Source organism: Lycorma delicatula, chromosome 2, assembly GCF_047948215.1.
Source record: "Lycorma delicatula isolate Av1 chromosome 2, ASM4794821v1, whole genome shotgun sequence".
NCBI lineage: Eukaryota > Metazoa > Arthropoda > Insecta > Hemiptera > Fulgoridae > Lycorma > Lycorma delicatula.
Window position 1 is genome coordinate 6,437,774 of NC_134456.1, and position 14,877 is coordinate 6,452,650.

The 14,877-nt window shown below is 30.7% G+C and overlaps 2 protein-coding genes across 2 annotated transcripts in view; one reads left to right on the forward strand and one right to left on the reverse strand.

Annotated features, from left to right (window-relative positions):
- LOC142319826 (mitoguardin-like) overlaps window positions 1–12,741 on the reverse strand; it is a 256,764-nt gene extending 244,023 nt beyond the window's left edge. Inside the window, exon 1 of the mRNA XM_075357498.1 lies at window positions 12,240–12,741. Within this exon, the coding sequence (XP_075213613.1) occupies window positions 12,240–12,344 (105 nt within the window). The 5' untranslated portion in view covers window positions 12,345–12,741. The remainder of the gene's footprint in view (window positions 1–12,239) is intronic.
- Fbxo42 (F-box protein 42) overlaps window positions 12,666–14,877 on the forward strand; it is a 29,559-nt gene continuing 27,347 nt past the window's right edge. Inside the window, exon 1 of the mRNA XM_075358218.1 lies at window positions 12,666–13,115. Coding sequence (XP_075214333.1) covers window positions 12,908–13,115 — 208 coding nt within the window. The 5' untranslated portion in view covers window positions 12,666–12,907. The remainder of the gene's footprint in view (window positions 13,116–14,877) is intronic.

Sequence of the window (14,877 nt, forward strand, 5' to 3'; positions counted from 1 at the left end):
CATTCACGAGCGCACTAGTATTTCTGGCGTTATTCTACGTGTCTTTACCCCAACCCAACAACCGTGTCAACTGACCTTTCTAAACTTTGATTAGTAATATAAATACTGAGAAAAATCCAAATCAATGCGTCCGAGTGATGACGCATACGTAGCCCCCGAAACCGCTTCATTAGAAATATCAACTTCTCAATGATGACGTTTGCATCCTCGTCAATAATGAAAAACTATTTTTATACTACAATTTTACAGAAAATAAATTCATATTTTTTATCGTATTTCATCTAGGCACTCGATAATTTATATAAAAAATTATTTTCGGCAGAAAAATTTTAAAATGCTATATTACATCAGTCCTTAAATTAATCAAATATTGGTGGGAGAGGAAACCTTTGTTACTTTGGACAGGTAAACGAAAATGAAATTTTATTAACTGTTTATTTATTTTGGTATATTAAAAAGATACATTCGAAATTTCACTATTTTCTAATAGTCGGCTAAAAATAAAAAAAGATCTTTTTCTTTTTTAACAAAATCAAATAAATAAGAAAAAAATCATTAAACTTTTTATACGTTAGATTTACGTTAAATGTTTCAAAAAAGAAATACCGGTAAAAGTAATTTCAAAAAGATCGTTAAATTTATAGTCAACTTCAGGATAACCTAAAAAAAAATAAATAAAATTAAAATTACAATTAATGTCCCCGGTTCTGCTCTCATTTGTGAAGTTTCTTATTTCGTTAAAAAAATATTAGTAATCAAATTTATAAAACTCAACTGACGCGCAGGATGGGATGGAATACTGGACCGGCGGCTGTCCTTTCGCGGTACACCTTCAATTCATTATCAGCAATACGAACACTGTTTCAAATATCGCAGGTAGAACTACTGCGCTTTTATGATGACAAATAACACTACAGTATCTCGATTATAAAGCACCACAAATTCCCTATCGTTACTATTACGATCGATATTCGATTTACGTAAAGATTTGCCTTAAAAAAACTTAGGCGAAATTTTAAAAAATTAAATATATATTATAGTAATTTTATAATAGTTATGATGTATAGAAAATGTTGTGGTGAAAGAGAAAAAAAAAACGTCGTTTAATTACACATTCCACAGTATTTTTTTGAAATTGCTACTCCAGCTATATTCGCTGGTAAAGAAAAATGTTACGTCAGTTATCTCATGCTCGATATCCTCAGACTGAATTAGGCCGATTTTTATGAAATTTGTGCTACGACTTCTCAACATGACTCGTGGCTAGATTTAAATTTGGTTACAACCGGTCAAAGGTACGGGGAAGAAACGGTCATCTTAAGATCCCGAATCTCAAAATTTTATTCAAAAAGTAGAAAAATTTTTTCATTTACACGCTTTAATTTCCACTTTTACATATTTATATAATCTTTCTAAGAACGTTCAATAAAATTAATCGGTAATAAAATCATCGGAGTAACAGTACAAGGTGAAAAGATAAAGATGCTACGATTTGCTGATGATATAGTAATTCTAGCCGAGAGTAAAAAGGATTTAGAAGAAACAATGAAAGGCATAGATGAAGTCCCACGCGAGAACTATCGCACGAAAATAAACAAGAACAAAACAAAAGTAATGAAATGTAGTAGAAATAACAAAGATGGACCGCTGAATGTGAAAATAGGAGGAGAAAAGATTATGGAGGTAGAAGAATTTTGTTATTTGGGAAGTAGAATTACTAAAGATGGACGAAGCAGGAGCGATATAAAATGCCGAATAGCACAAGCGAAACGAGCCTTCAGTAAGAAATATAATTTGTTTACATCAACAATTAATTTAAATGTCAGGAAAAGATTTTTGAAAGTATATGTTTGGAGTGTCGCTTTATATGGAAGTGAAACTTGGACGATCGGAGTATCTGAGAAGAAAAGAATAGAAGTTTTTGAAATGCGGTGCTATAGGAGAATGTTAAAAATCAGATGGGTGGATAAAGTGACAAATAGATGAAGAAAGAAGCATTTGGAAAAATATAGTTAAAAGAAGAGACAGACTTATAGGCCACATACTAAGGCATCCTGGAATAGTCGCTTTTATATTAGAGGGTCAGGTAGAAGGGAAAAATTGTGTAGGCAGGCCACGTTTGGAATATGTAAAACAAATTGTTAGGGATGTAGGATGTAAAGGGTATACTGAAATGAAACGACTAGCACTAGATAGGGAATCTTGGAGAGCTGCATAAACCAGTCAAATGACTGAAGACAAAAAAAAAATAAAATCATGGATATTTTACCAAAGACAAAATTTTAATTCAGTTTTACATCTTTAACTTAAACTTAAAATATTATTCCCTTAACCCGGATTAGGAGTATGGAGACCAACTACTTATAAAAATAAATGTAAATAAAGAGAGCTGCTAGATCCAGCACTGAACTAATGACAAGATTTGTGCCAGTTGTATATACAATTTGTATAAAGAAGAAGTAGTATCAGAATTCAAGAAAAGTTTTAAGAGGTTAATGATGATGCAATCTTTTGGCCAAAGATAAAATAAACGAAAATACTGAATGACATGAATTTACTGCTAGGAGATAAATTCAATCTGAAAATAAATAGGAATAAAAGAAAATTCATAAATAATGAAGTACGACAGAGAAAAGAAGATAATGAAGAATTAAATAATAAAATAACGTAGAAGCGGAAGAATTTTGTTACTGGGATAGTAAAATTAAGAAAGGATGGATCCAGACATCAGAAGAAACCCACCGGGTTGGTCCAGTGGTTAACGCGTCTTCCCAAATCAGCTGATTTGGAAGCCGAGAGTTACAGCGTTCAAGTCCTAGTAAAGCCAGTTATTTTTACACGGATTTGAATATTAGATCGTGGATACCGGTGTTATTTGGTGGTTGGGTTTCAATTAACCACACATCTCAGGAACGGTCGAACTGAGAATGTACAAGACTACACTTCATTTACACTCATACATATAATCCTCATTCATCCTCTGAAGAATTACCTAAACGGTAGTTACCGGAGGCTAAACAAGAAAAAGAAAAGAAAAAAAAGACATCAGAAGAAGATTGAAGCAAGCAAGCAAGAAAAGAGCTTTCAAACAGAAAAGAAATTTCCGAATATCAAATATAAATCAAAGAATTAGAAAGAAATTCCGGAGAGTATATGAGCAAAATATTTGCTTTATAGTAATGAAATTTGGATAGGCCTTTAAAATGTGTTACCAAAGGATATAGACAATTATGTGGGTCCATAAAATTCCACACAAGAAGTATTAAGACGAAGAAGAAAGGAAAGAAATCTACGACAGACTCTTATTTTTAACAAAATCTTGTTAAAAAACTACATATTGATGAATCATGTTGCACGACTGTTCATATGAAATTATTTTGTTGAAGAAGGGATCTGTAGAAAATAAAAACAATTGTACAGGAAACAAAATTCAAGGTACAGTAAACTACGGTGTGTTGAATACGGTGGTTAAATAAAACACAAAACATAAAGGAATGTAGAATAGCATCAAACGAGTCAACTACTTGATGATTAAAAAAAAAAAAAAGAAAAAACTGCACATCTAAAAATTTATTAATCTAGTAGTAAAATAAACACAGTTTCATACGTATATTAGAACAAAATTTGATAAATATTATCAGTAACCATTCAATTCATTAATTAGAAGATTAAAAAATAAAAATTTTAAAAACTGAAACGACCTTAGTAATCATGAACTGTAAATTGTAAGCCGATTCATTCCATTTAATACATTTTTAAGACTATTAAATTTTAAAATAATTTATCGACAACTAATTCAAACTTATACGTAAGTTTAAATTAGCTTAAATTAACTAATTAATTAAGTTTAAATTAACTTACGTAAGTTTCAAACTTATCTGTAAGTTTGTGAAACAGAATTAATGAATCAGAATTAAAAAAAACAAAAAACATAATAATAATAAGTAGAAGTACGGAAAAGATAAGTTTGTTAGAACTAGTAGAAAATTGTGTGTCTTTTTAACATTTGGTTTGTTTTGATATTATGAGCGAATTTAAAAAAAAAAATTAAAACAATCTTTGAAAATTTGGCGTTTCATTTTTTTCCATAAATGTCTATATACACATGTGTAAGTAGATGAAGAGTTATGTTCGATGAACATCAATCAAAAACAAACATTAAACGTACACATACTTGTGCCCTAATAAATGACAGAACAATGAACGGATTGTTACTTGTAGCTAGTCAGTCTCAACTGGAGAGGTTCCAGCAGACCTTTCCGCCTCCTCGCGTCGTTATTGAAAATGAAAATGAAGATTAATTGTTGTAAAAATAAATGTTGTGTTGTTTTAAATAAATTATAAAAACTGCGCCACGCTTTTATTTAACTAAATATTTTCATTACTTTTAATTTTAAAATTTAATAATTATTACATTTATTTATTTTTTATTTATTGGTTATTTATTAGATATTTATATAATTTATTTTATACCTTTAAGTGCATTTTTATATTTGTTAATATTATATTTTTTTGTTTAAAATTCTAAAGTTGATTTAATTCTTATTTTTTACTTGTTTTTCTAATTTGTTTCCTTTTTTTACTAATGTTAATATTAATATTAGTTAAATAAAAGTTTTTTAAAAAATAATTTTTTATATGTAATCAAATATATTTTTGTAATTTTTTTGTTTTTTTTTGTATTTTTTACTTTTTAGTCTTAATGAACAATAAACTTTTTACATCCAAAAAAAATATTCTTAATAATATTTATATCTGAATATTATTGTTTGTTTAAGTTTGTTTGTTTATTAAAACTAAAAAGTAAAAATATTTATTTTTACACATCGAAGTTACATACGTGTACCAAATTTCAATCATTTTCATACGATAGTTCATGAGAAATGAAAATTTCCAACTAAATGCATGAATTTTTGCGTAGGGGTAGCGCATGGGGGCGTGGGGATGGGTCATATTAAAATTTCGACACTGTAGCATTGTATTGTCATCGAAGTTACATACGTGAATCAAATTTCATTGATTTTCATACGATAGGTCATGAGAAATAAAAATTTTCGGCAACAAGCATGAATTTAGCGTAGTGGTAGCGCGTGGGGGGTGGGGGTGAGTCATATCCAAATTCTAACACCGTAGTATTGTATTGTCACGAAGTTACATACGTGTACCAAATTTCATTGATTTTCATACGATATATCAAAAGATACAGCAGTTGCAAGATTTTATTATAACTAAAGCAAGTTAAATAAAAGCTTTTAAAAAATAAAATACTTTTGCAATTAGCTACCTCTTTCTTTTTTTTGATTTAGCCTCCGGTAACTACCGTTCAGATAATACTTCAGAGGATGACATGTATGAGTGTAAATGAAGTGTAGTCTTGCACAGTCTCAGTTCGACCGTTCCTGAGATGTGTGGTTAATTGAAACCCAATCACCAAAGAACACCGGTATCCACGATCTAGTATTCAAATCCGTGTAAAAATAACTGAGTTTACTAGGACTTGAACGCTGGAACTCTCGACTTCCAAATCAGCTGAATTTGGGAAGACGCATTCACCACTAAACCAACCCGGTGGGTTAATTATCTACATCTAAGGCAGCGTTTCTCAAACTGCGGGTCGCGGTGATACGAAAGGGGGTTGCGAAATTAGCCTAAAATTTCACACGTAAACAATAATGAAATCATTTTATAAGAAAAAAAAATCATTCAATAAAAACAATATTTATAAGTACATATGTAAAGAAAATAAATTAATGAGATGGTTGCGTTTGTTTTTTATTTAAAAATTTCTCCATAGTGGATCTACGTTAGGAAGACACAAAAGTAAATTTTATTCAAGCGATAAAAGACGATTCCTAAATTTAGTTGGTATCCCAACTACAGACGAAAAATTCTATTTCACAAAGGTAAGACGTGGCGAAAGGGATTGATATTTTCATATTCACTTCGACGAGCAAGCTAAAACGTATCTAAAATTTCAAATGTGAATTGTAGTTGTAACGTTTTATCGACAAACATTTTTATGAATTGGTCATAAATCTCAACCGGTAACTTAGCAGAACATTCTGGTACTGCTAAGTACATTCACTAAATGGATTCGGTTCCCATCTATATCTTCCGGGAAATACGCCGCCAACTAAATTTTTAGCTCACGCAAATTCACCTTCATGGTATCCAAACTGTATCTTCTTCATCCAAATTTTTCCCAATATGATAGGACGTGAGTGGAAACATAACAACGTTTTTGCTTTGAAAGCGAATAATCCAGAAATCAAGCTTCTAAACGAAAGCATGAAATATGCTTGTCATTAATAAAATGTTTTTATCACGTCCTAAAAATTCATATTCGAGATATTTAAATGTGAAAATACATCAACTAAGTAAGCAAACAGCAACATATATTCACTATTTTGATTGAGGATTGGGTTTGTTTATATTTGTTTTCGGTATCACCGTCAGGTACTACTTCAAAGGATGAATGAGGATGAGTGTAAGTGAAGTGTAGTTTTGTGTAGTCTGAGGTCGACCATTTCTGAGATATGTAGTTAATTGAAACCCAACCACCAAAGAATCCACGAACCACCGATATCCACGATATAGTATTCAAATTCATATAGCAGTAGCGTTTGTTTATCCTAGAAAAATATTAATTTATTTTGCGATTCCAATAACCAGGTTAACACTTCGCTCACGATAACCGTCTTATTTCTATACGGAAAAGATATTTTCTTTTCGCCCATTTCATCGCATAGTTTAGCAAACAACCTATTCTGTAATGGTCTACTTTTAATAAAATAAACATTTTTACGACTTTTCAAAGCATTTTTTTGAGATTTTCCGGCATATTTTTTGTGGCCAAAGCACGTTTGTGAAGGAAGAAGTGCGTCCATTCCGCCCTTTATATACGACGATCTTTTAATTTCTTCAGAAATCAACTGTTCTTTTCTGCTATCGCCTTTGCGTCATCATAACATACTGCAATACGTTTTATCCAATCTATGTTTTACTTTTAGTAGCTTCATAAAAAACATAAAAAAAGATATTGTCCTTTGCATGACCATATTAGCCGATTATAATTCCTTTGCATAGACCATAATTCTTTGCAAAACAACAGATTTTCTTTGATGTTCTGCCTCTATCGCATTCATATCTCACAAAACATAAGAACTGAGAAATGTTTCCCACACCTGTTCATTCATCAAATTGAATACTAAAAAATTCACTTCAAGTCACGCGCCAAGTTATCTGATCGCGAACACTGGTAGTCATGTTAGCAATTAAGCTTGATGCTGTATTGTCACTGTAAAATTTTGTCTTTTTACCAATCAGTTCACTGGATATACGAGGGTTATTTTTTTTTCAAGGTCCGCTCGGTCACGAAATTAAAACCGCAGTGAAAAAAAAAAATTTTTATTTGTAACAAGTACTTACATAGTTACGTTATTTCTCTACATAGTCGCCACTCCGATTTAGACATTTGTCGTAGCGCGGTACCAACTTTCCAATACCCCCGTCACAGAACGGAGCCGCCTGTGTTTTCAGCCGTGTTTCTACGCCGGTCTGCAGCTTGATGTCTGTGCCAAAATTTTGTCCTCCTAGCCAGCGTTTCAAGTGAGCAAAGTGGTGAAAATCGGATGGAGCCAAGTCCGGGCTGTATGGTGGGTGATCAAACATTTCCCGACGAAAACGCTGCAGGAGCTTCTTTGTTACAGCTGCAGTGTGCGGCCGAGCATTGTCATGGAGAAAGACAATGCCCGACCCACTCGCAACGGTGTAGAGAGCTGACCTTGAAATTTCAGGAAACGAATCACTCAATACAGAAATTGTGAATCGATGATTTTCTCGAATCGCCTCATCCACTCGCTCAACGAGATCATCGACTGACACTCGCTTCCTTCCCTGACCGCCTGCATCACTCATTGACTGACCGCACTTTGCTGTCACTCATTGAAGTTTCATCGTACACATTACTTATTCTTCGATGAATTTCAGCTGCATTACACCCCTCAGCCTGAAGAAATCGAACTACCGCACGCACTTCACACTTGGCGGGAGATGCTATTGTTGTAGACATTTTTACGTGCTAACTGCGTGTTCAGAACTAAATGAAGTGACACGGCGAGATTGAAGGCCATACTAGAGACGCTGCGCAACACATATGCGCAAAGGTTCATCCGATTTTTGCACGAGGTTTTATTTCGTGACGATCGGACCTTGAAAAATAAATAACCCTCGTAGATGGCTTATTTTGTTTTTACACAAATTTATCCACTTTGAATAAGTGTCTAATTGAAAAAAAAAACTTACACTGTTTGAATGCACACTAAAAAACTGAAACCTCAATTATCATTATTTTCAATGAAACTACGCTTAAAATAGCTTAAATAAAGGTGAAACTAAACTGTTGTTCTGCAATCCCTTATGTCTCTTTTATACTGCTGAGGGTATGTGTTCAAATGTAGCATATGCAGGTTCAAACATGATAACTCTCACAGCAAATATAATGCAAACAGACTAAATTACAAGCTTACAAGGAGCACGTACACATCAAGATGGAAATTGTAAATTGCTCGTGTTTGTACACCTCATACATACACGTTCATACCAATTGCTATCAACGCAGCTAAATAGTTTTAACTAGTTTTCTTTGGGTTGGGGGGGAGGTTTGTAAAACATTCATTATGTTTTTTTTTTTACTTTCTGGGGATCATGGATCTGAAAAGGTTGAGAATCACTCTACTCTACAGTAACCTGTTTTGAGGTTATATCACAATAATCTTACAAGAAAATTTCAAATTTTCACTTAGGTAAAGATAATTTGGCTTTTTATCATTTTCATTCAACATAACAGATCTTACAGTGGTTTTTTAAAAACAGTAATATAATATATACTTTTCTTTTGGATAATAAAACTTCGTTTTATGCAGATAAAAAAATTAATGATTAAACAAAAATATATTAATATAAATCAATAATAATAATTTGTAAGTTTTTCGGAAGTAAGAATTAAAATTTGTAATCTTTGACAAAAAAAGAAAACAATAATACAATTTAAATTAAAATACATTAATGAAGAAAAGTAAAATAGATTAATAGCAAATTATTCATTAATAATAATTTTTACACTATTCTATAGCAAATGACGGAAAAGCATAGGACAGGATCTCATAAGAAAGGGTTTCTTGACTGACAAAATTTCGGATAAAAATTTTTATCTTTGAGTTATAATAATCTTATTCTTTCTATTGCTTTACTTTAATACTTTTTATAAATATATCTGCAATGGCTGCAGGCTACTAACAGATTATTTTTTAATTCAAACATTGTAAACCCATACCTGACAAGTACACAGTGTACAATCTGCAGGCTGTAAATATCAGTCTATAATGTATATTAATTTAATGTATGTCTGTATTATATATAGTTTGTGGAATAAAAAGAAATAAGATTTTGAATTTCATTTTTGTTCAGTCGACTATTTCAATTTTTATATTTAAAATTAATAATATAAAATTGTATAATTCATCATAAAACAATTATCAGCTTATTATCAAAATAATAAATAATGACAAATGCCATATAACAACTGCTTTAAAAAAAAATTTGGTGTTTCATAATATTCAATATATCCAAAAACAAAACCAAATTTCAATTCACATTAGTAAACAATCAGTTATTATGAGAATGTTATTCAGTGTTATATGTAATGTTGCTCACATACGGGCAACATTACCATTGATGAAGTAACTGAAAAGCCCTGAAAAGATCTTTAACAGTACACTTCCAAAGGTTCAGAAAATGAGGATCACTTTATAGTTTATAGATCTTATAATTTGATCCTCTCTCTCTTTGATAACCTTTGTCCAGAAGTATTAGTTTGTTATTGTAGTGCAGTTAACATATCACTTTGTATATGTGTTTTTAACTACCAGGGACTTGAATAGTCTCAACAAATGGTTGTAAAAATATTACAGCCAGAAAAATAGGTAAGGCTCAATCCACAGGCAATTTGGGTGAAGAATCTGCAGGTATATGTATCAGTTGGGATTATCATTTCCTAATTCTAGGAGATGGATTCCTCAGCCCTGGATCGAGCTTCTTGAACAACTACCAGATAGTAAAAAAATCTCCCAAGTAAGTCACAAGCACATCTACTCTTCAAATGAAATACCAAGGATACATTAACCCCAAAAAGGAAATCTTAAGAATCAATCTAAAATTCACAGTAAATCATTAATCCAGTACGGATATAGCCACAAACCACAGAATATCTCAGAAGTCGAGCGAATAAGAATATGGAAAAAGATATAATAATAAAAAAGATATGATTTTCCCACTGAAAAAAAATCACCAAACAAGGCAAAAAATTGATCCTAAAAAGTGCTTCAAGGTATCTCAAGGTACTAGGATTCTTTCATTAAAAAAAAAAGAAAAGATTTTTTGAAGAATTTGAAATCTTAATGGTGTAATTGAGAAGTTCAGAGGAAAAAAGTTATATTAACTATAAAAGTATGTTAATCTGAATGAAATCTGGTATATTAATAAAATTTGTCAATCTCCGTGGCAGAGTGGTAGTGTCTTGGCCTTTCATCCAGAGGTCCTGGGTCTAATCCCGGTCAGGCATGGCATCTTACATATGCTAAAAAATTTCCATTTCATATTCCCATGCACAAGCTTCAGAGCTTATAACATGAATTAACCATCCAAAAACAAAAAAAAATGACAACAGCCAGTACAAAGCCTGATAATAAACATTATCTAAGCAATGTGAATTTAGAATAAATTTATAGTAAAGTTATTTAAATAAACTAAAATCAAAGAACAGCTAAAATTAAATGAAATAATTAATTGATTAATTTTTAACCCGCCGGGTTAGTCTAGTGGTTAAACTTGTCATCGCAAAACTGGCTGATTTATGAAGTTGAGAGATCTAAAGTATGAGTTCATAAAGGCAGTTGCTTTTATATGGATTTGAATGCTACACTGTGGATACTGGTGTTCTGTGGTGATTGGGTTTCAATTAACCAAATGTCTCAGGAGCGGTCGGTCTGAGTCTGTTCAAGACTGCACAATTACCAGAACATTTATAATTACACACCAGACTGTGCCCAGATGCCTTGGCATCTCTGCAGAGTACTGTTAACAACATGTCGCCGTGCTGTTTTACTCTGTAACCTGGTGTATGTAAAAATAGATAAATGAATTAAATAATCTTTATTTTTGGTACATCTTTTAAAGCAAACATTCAGTTCCTTCTTCAGTAAAACTGGGAGGTTTTATCAGTGAATCTAGTAGCACAAGAAGAACCAATAGTTTTGTAATACTTACTTTAAAAAAACTATATATAGACAATCATAAAATAGACTAATTTATTTTTCCATTATTTGTCTCGTTTCATCTTAGATAAACAAAAATGTATTAAAACAATAAAATTATTTTAAAATATTACTAAACTTTATTATATGTACATGCCTACAGGAAAACTAATCCCTAACAGCAAAGAAAGTTGAATCTCATAATAATATTTATAAAGTAAAGAAACAAATAACAGATTCAGTAATAATTTTACTTATTTCAATAAATTTTTCTTAATAACTTCAACATACATCAATCTCAACTCAGAAACAAATTCAGAGAGATGTCAAAGTACTTTTCTGACAAACCATGATATGAAAACCTTCTTCAAGTAAGCTGAATCATGTACATTATAGTGTGGACAGAAAGGCGGGAAAATGATAAAAAAGGAATGATATATTTACATATAATTCTATATTTAAGAAGCTACAGTAACTCAAAATACAAATGGTACATTGGAGGCCAAAAAATAGATTACCGGACACTGTTAGAAAAGAGATAGCTGGCAGTAAAGAACATTAAGTATTTCTCTCGACTTAAAATGTAAACAATAAAAGAAATACAATAAAAATGTAGGTTACAAGCAGCTTTGTAACTAAATGCAACTTGACACAAATATATATTAATTATAGAATAAAAATTCCGAAAATCACACAAACAAAATTTTATCATAATTGATAAAAACAATATTTCAATGTATGTCATCTAGACAACATAACCTCTCAAGGTTAACTTAAACAAAATACAACACTGATAACTTAAAACTTAGTAAAATTCAAACAAATAAACCTGAAACATCTGCTACATAAGATAACTCGCTATATTTGTATAAATGACAGGGTTGATGCCAATAATACATAAATAAGACACATTAATTACTCACATACCTTTTGCGATTTTGAGATGCTTAAGCCTCTGAATAAAGCAATGTCCCTTATAGATCGGAATGTTTTTAAAAGAGGAGCAATAACTATTTGCTTAGAACTAGACATAGTTTAATATAAATAAATAAAATCCGAGCTCAAGCTGGAGTAACCTTAAAATGTTCTTTTGGTTAATATTTACTAACGTATTTACTGCACAGAATAAGTTTCAGATAACAATACGGAATGATAATGTAGACGCATAACACTAATATCAACTATATTTAAACCATAAAACACACTACTTTTAATTCAAACATTAATTCATTAAACCGACACTGAAAAAACACCAATCACATGTTCACTAACACGGAGCCGCAGCAAGATTCAAAATTTTTACTCTTGTGTTATATCAGCTGATTCGTTCTCCTATCAGCTGTTGTTATTCAAAGCAAGTATGATGCTGGTTCGTTTTCGTTTTGGTTAAGTTTTCTGAAATTGTGCGTTTCATTTTTCTGTTACTTATTTGTACAGTAGTTAAGCTTTTACGATTATCCGCATTCACATAAACAGAAAATGAAAATACAACTAGAAAAATGATTTCATTGACAGATGAAATAGTTTGTTCATTTGTCTGTTACCAGATGTAGGTTAGACAGCTACGATATGTTTAACCTATTCGTGCAGTGTAAATGTCGAAAATTAACCTCATCATACAGTGCGAATTTATGAATACAGTTCTCAGAATGGATGTATTGGAAGTCAAGGTTGTTCACTACGGCTGTACAATCAATGATTTACCCGATGAAGTACTGGAATATATTTTAAGCTTACTACCACCATACAGAGATCTTGAGCAATGCATGTTGGTTTGTAAGAGGTGGAAGAAAAACGTTTCGAGTATGTTTGTATGGTTTTTAATTTTTTTGTTACATTTATTTATTTAAGTCATTTAGATAAAATTAGTTTGGGTTGATCACTTTCCAAAAAAATTTGGCTTGTACTAAATTTAAACTTTAATTAGACAACTGGATTTTAACCAGAAACATCTATAATTAGAAAGAATCTTGCTAAAGCCGTCCATAAATTGAAAAGGTAAAGTTTTAGAAATGTAATTGCTTTCATATTATTTATTTTTGTTCAGCCATTGGAAAGTGTCAGAAAAAATTTGTGACAGAAAAGCACAAGAAAGTCAACACATGGAAGGGTGACATCTGTTTTTTTACTTGATAGTTGTCATCAGTTGGTAGAAGTGAGATGGTAATTGGATTACAAAAAGTAGTGAATTATAATGAGCGTATGTTTGGTTTTTGATGGGGAATTAACGTATTTGCGCATAAATCTTATGTTGAATTGTTTATTTCATAGAGTGAAGTTCATAAGTTAAACAAAACAAGTTTTTTTAAAAAAAAATTAATGTTGTAAAATTGAACTATTTATATTGTAAAACTTTTTTGTAATTGGAGGAGTGGATTCAGAATTCCTAACTTTTAATATTTAATTTACTTTTTTTTTAATGAGGTCACTGCTGTATTTATTTGGAAGGAATTTAAATTGTTATTTGAAGAATATCTTGTCATCTCAATAGTTTATTGTATCTGTATTTAAGTAAATCGTTTGCTATATGCAGCTATAGTTTACTATCTATTACTAGGTAATGGTTTTATGATAATAGGCAAGAGTTGATTTGATAATAAAATTAAAGGTTCTATTAAAATGATAATTTATCATGTGAACGATTTGAGAATAATTAAAGTTGAAAATTGAGCTAATGAGAAATAATAGGCTGGAGTGATGAGTCAGCAATTAATGGATGCTACACCATACACTGCTCATATATTTTTTTGTCAATGTAGTCATAATGAAATGTGTGAAAGTGTTTAAAACTCAACCACTTTATTCAACTGACTTGGCTTCTGTAGACTTTTACTCTGTCAAAAAAATTTAAATCAGCTTTTTAAGACTGTTGTTTTCAAACAAAAATGAAGTTAAAGAAAGCTTTCTGTGGGATCTACATATCGTTCCAAAAATAATCTATTTATGTTATATAATCTGTTATAAAAATACAAAACATGAAAATAATGTAGCCTGCATTTATCAAATTTACATGACTTGTGCTGTTTAGCAGAAGTGAAATAATAAAAATGATTCAAAAACAAATAATACCCTTATATAATCTCAACAACAATGTATCAAATAGATGATCTAAATCTCAATAAAATAATCATAATCATTAAGTAGATGACATAATCGAAAAACATCAGGACTAGAAAAACGTCAGGACTAGATCAGTTCAATTAGTCAAGCAAAATTATTGATAGTAGTATTTAAATATCTTTTAAAAGCACAGATAAGGCTTAAAATTGTTGATACTTATTTTGTATTTGATTAACAACTTTGCATTTGAAATATAGCCATATCTCTGGAATAATCTGTACTCGAATAATCATGTTTAGGAATATGGACATGTGGTTTCAAGTTTTTGAGTTGGGTATATGTACAAAAAAAAAAGAAAAGTAATATATATATATATATATATATATATATATATATATATATATATATATATATGTATATATAGAATTTTTGGTTTAATGAAGCGAGTTGTACTCCAAATGACCTCTATATGTTCCAGTAGAATGTCAACTTGATTTATTACAAA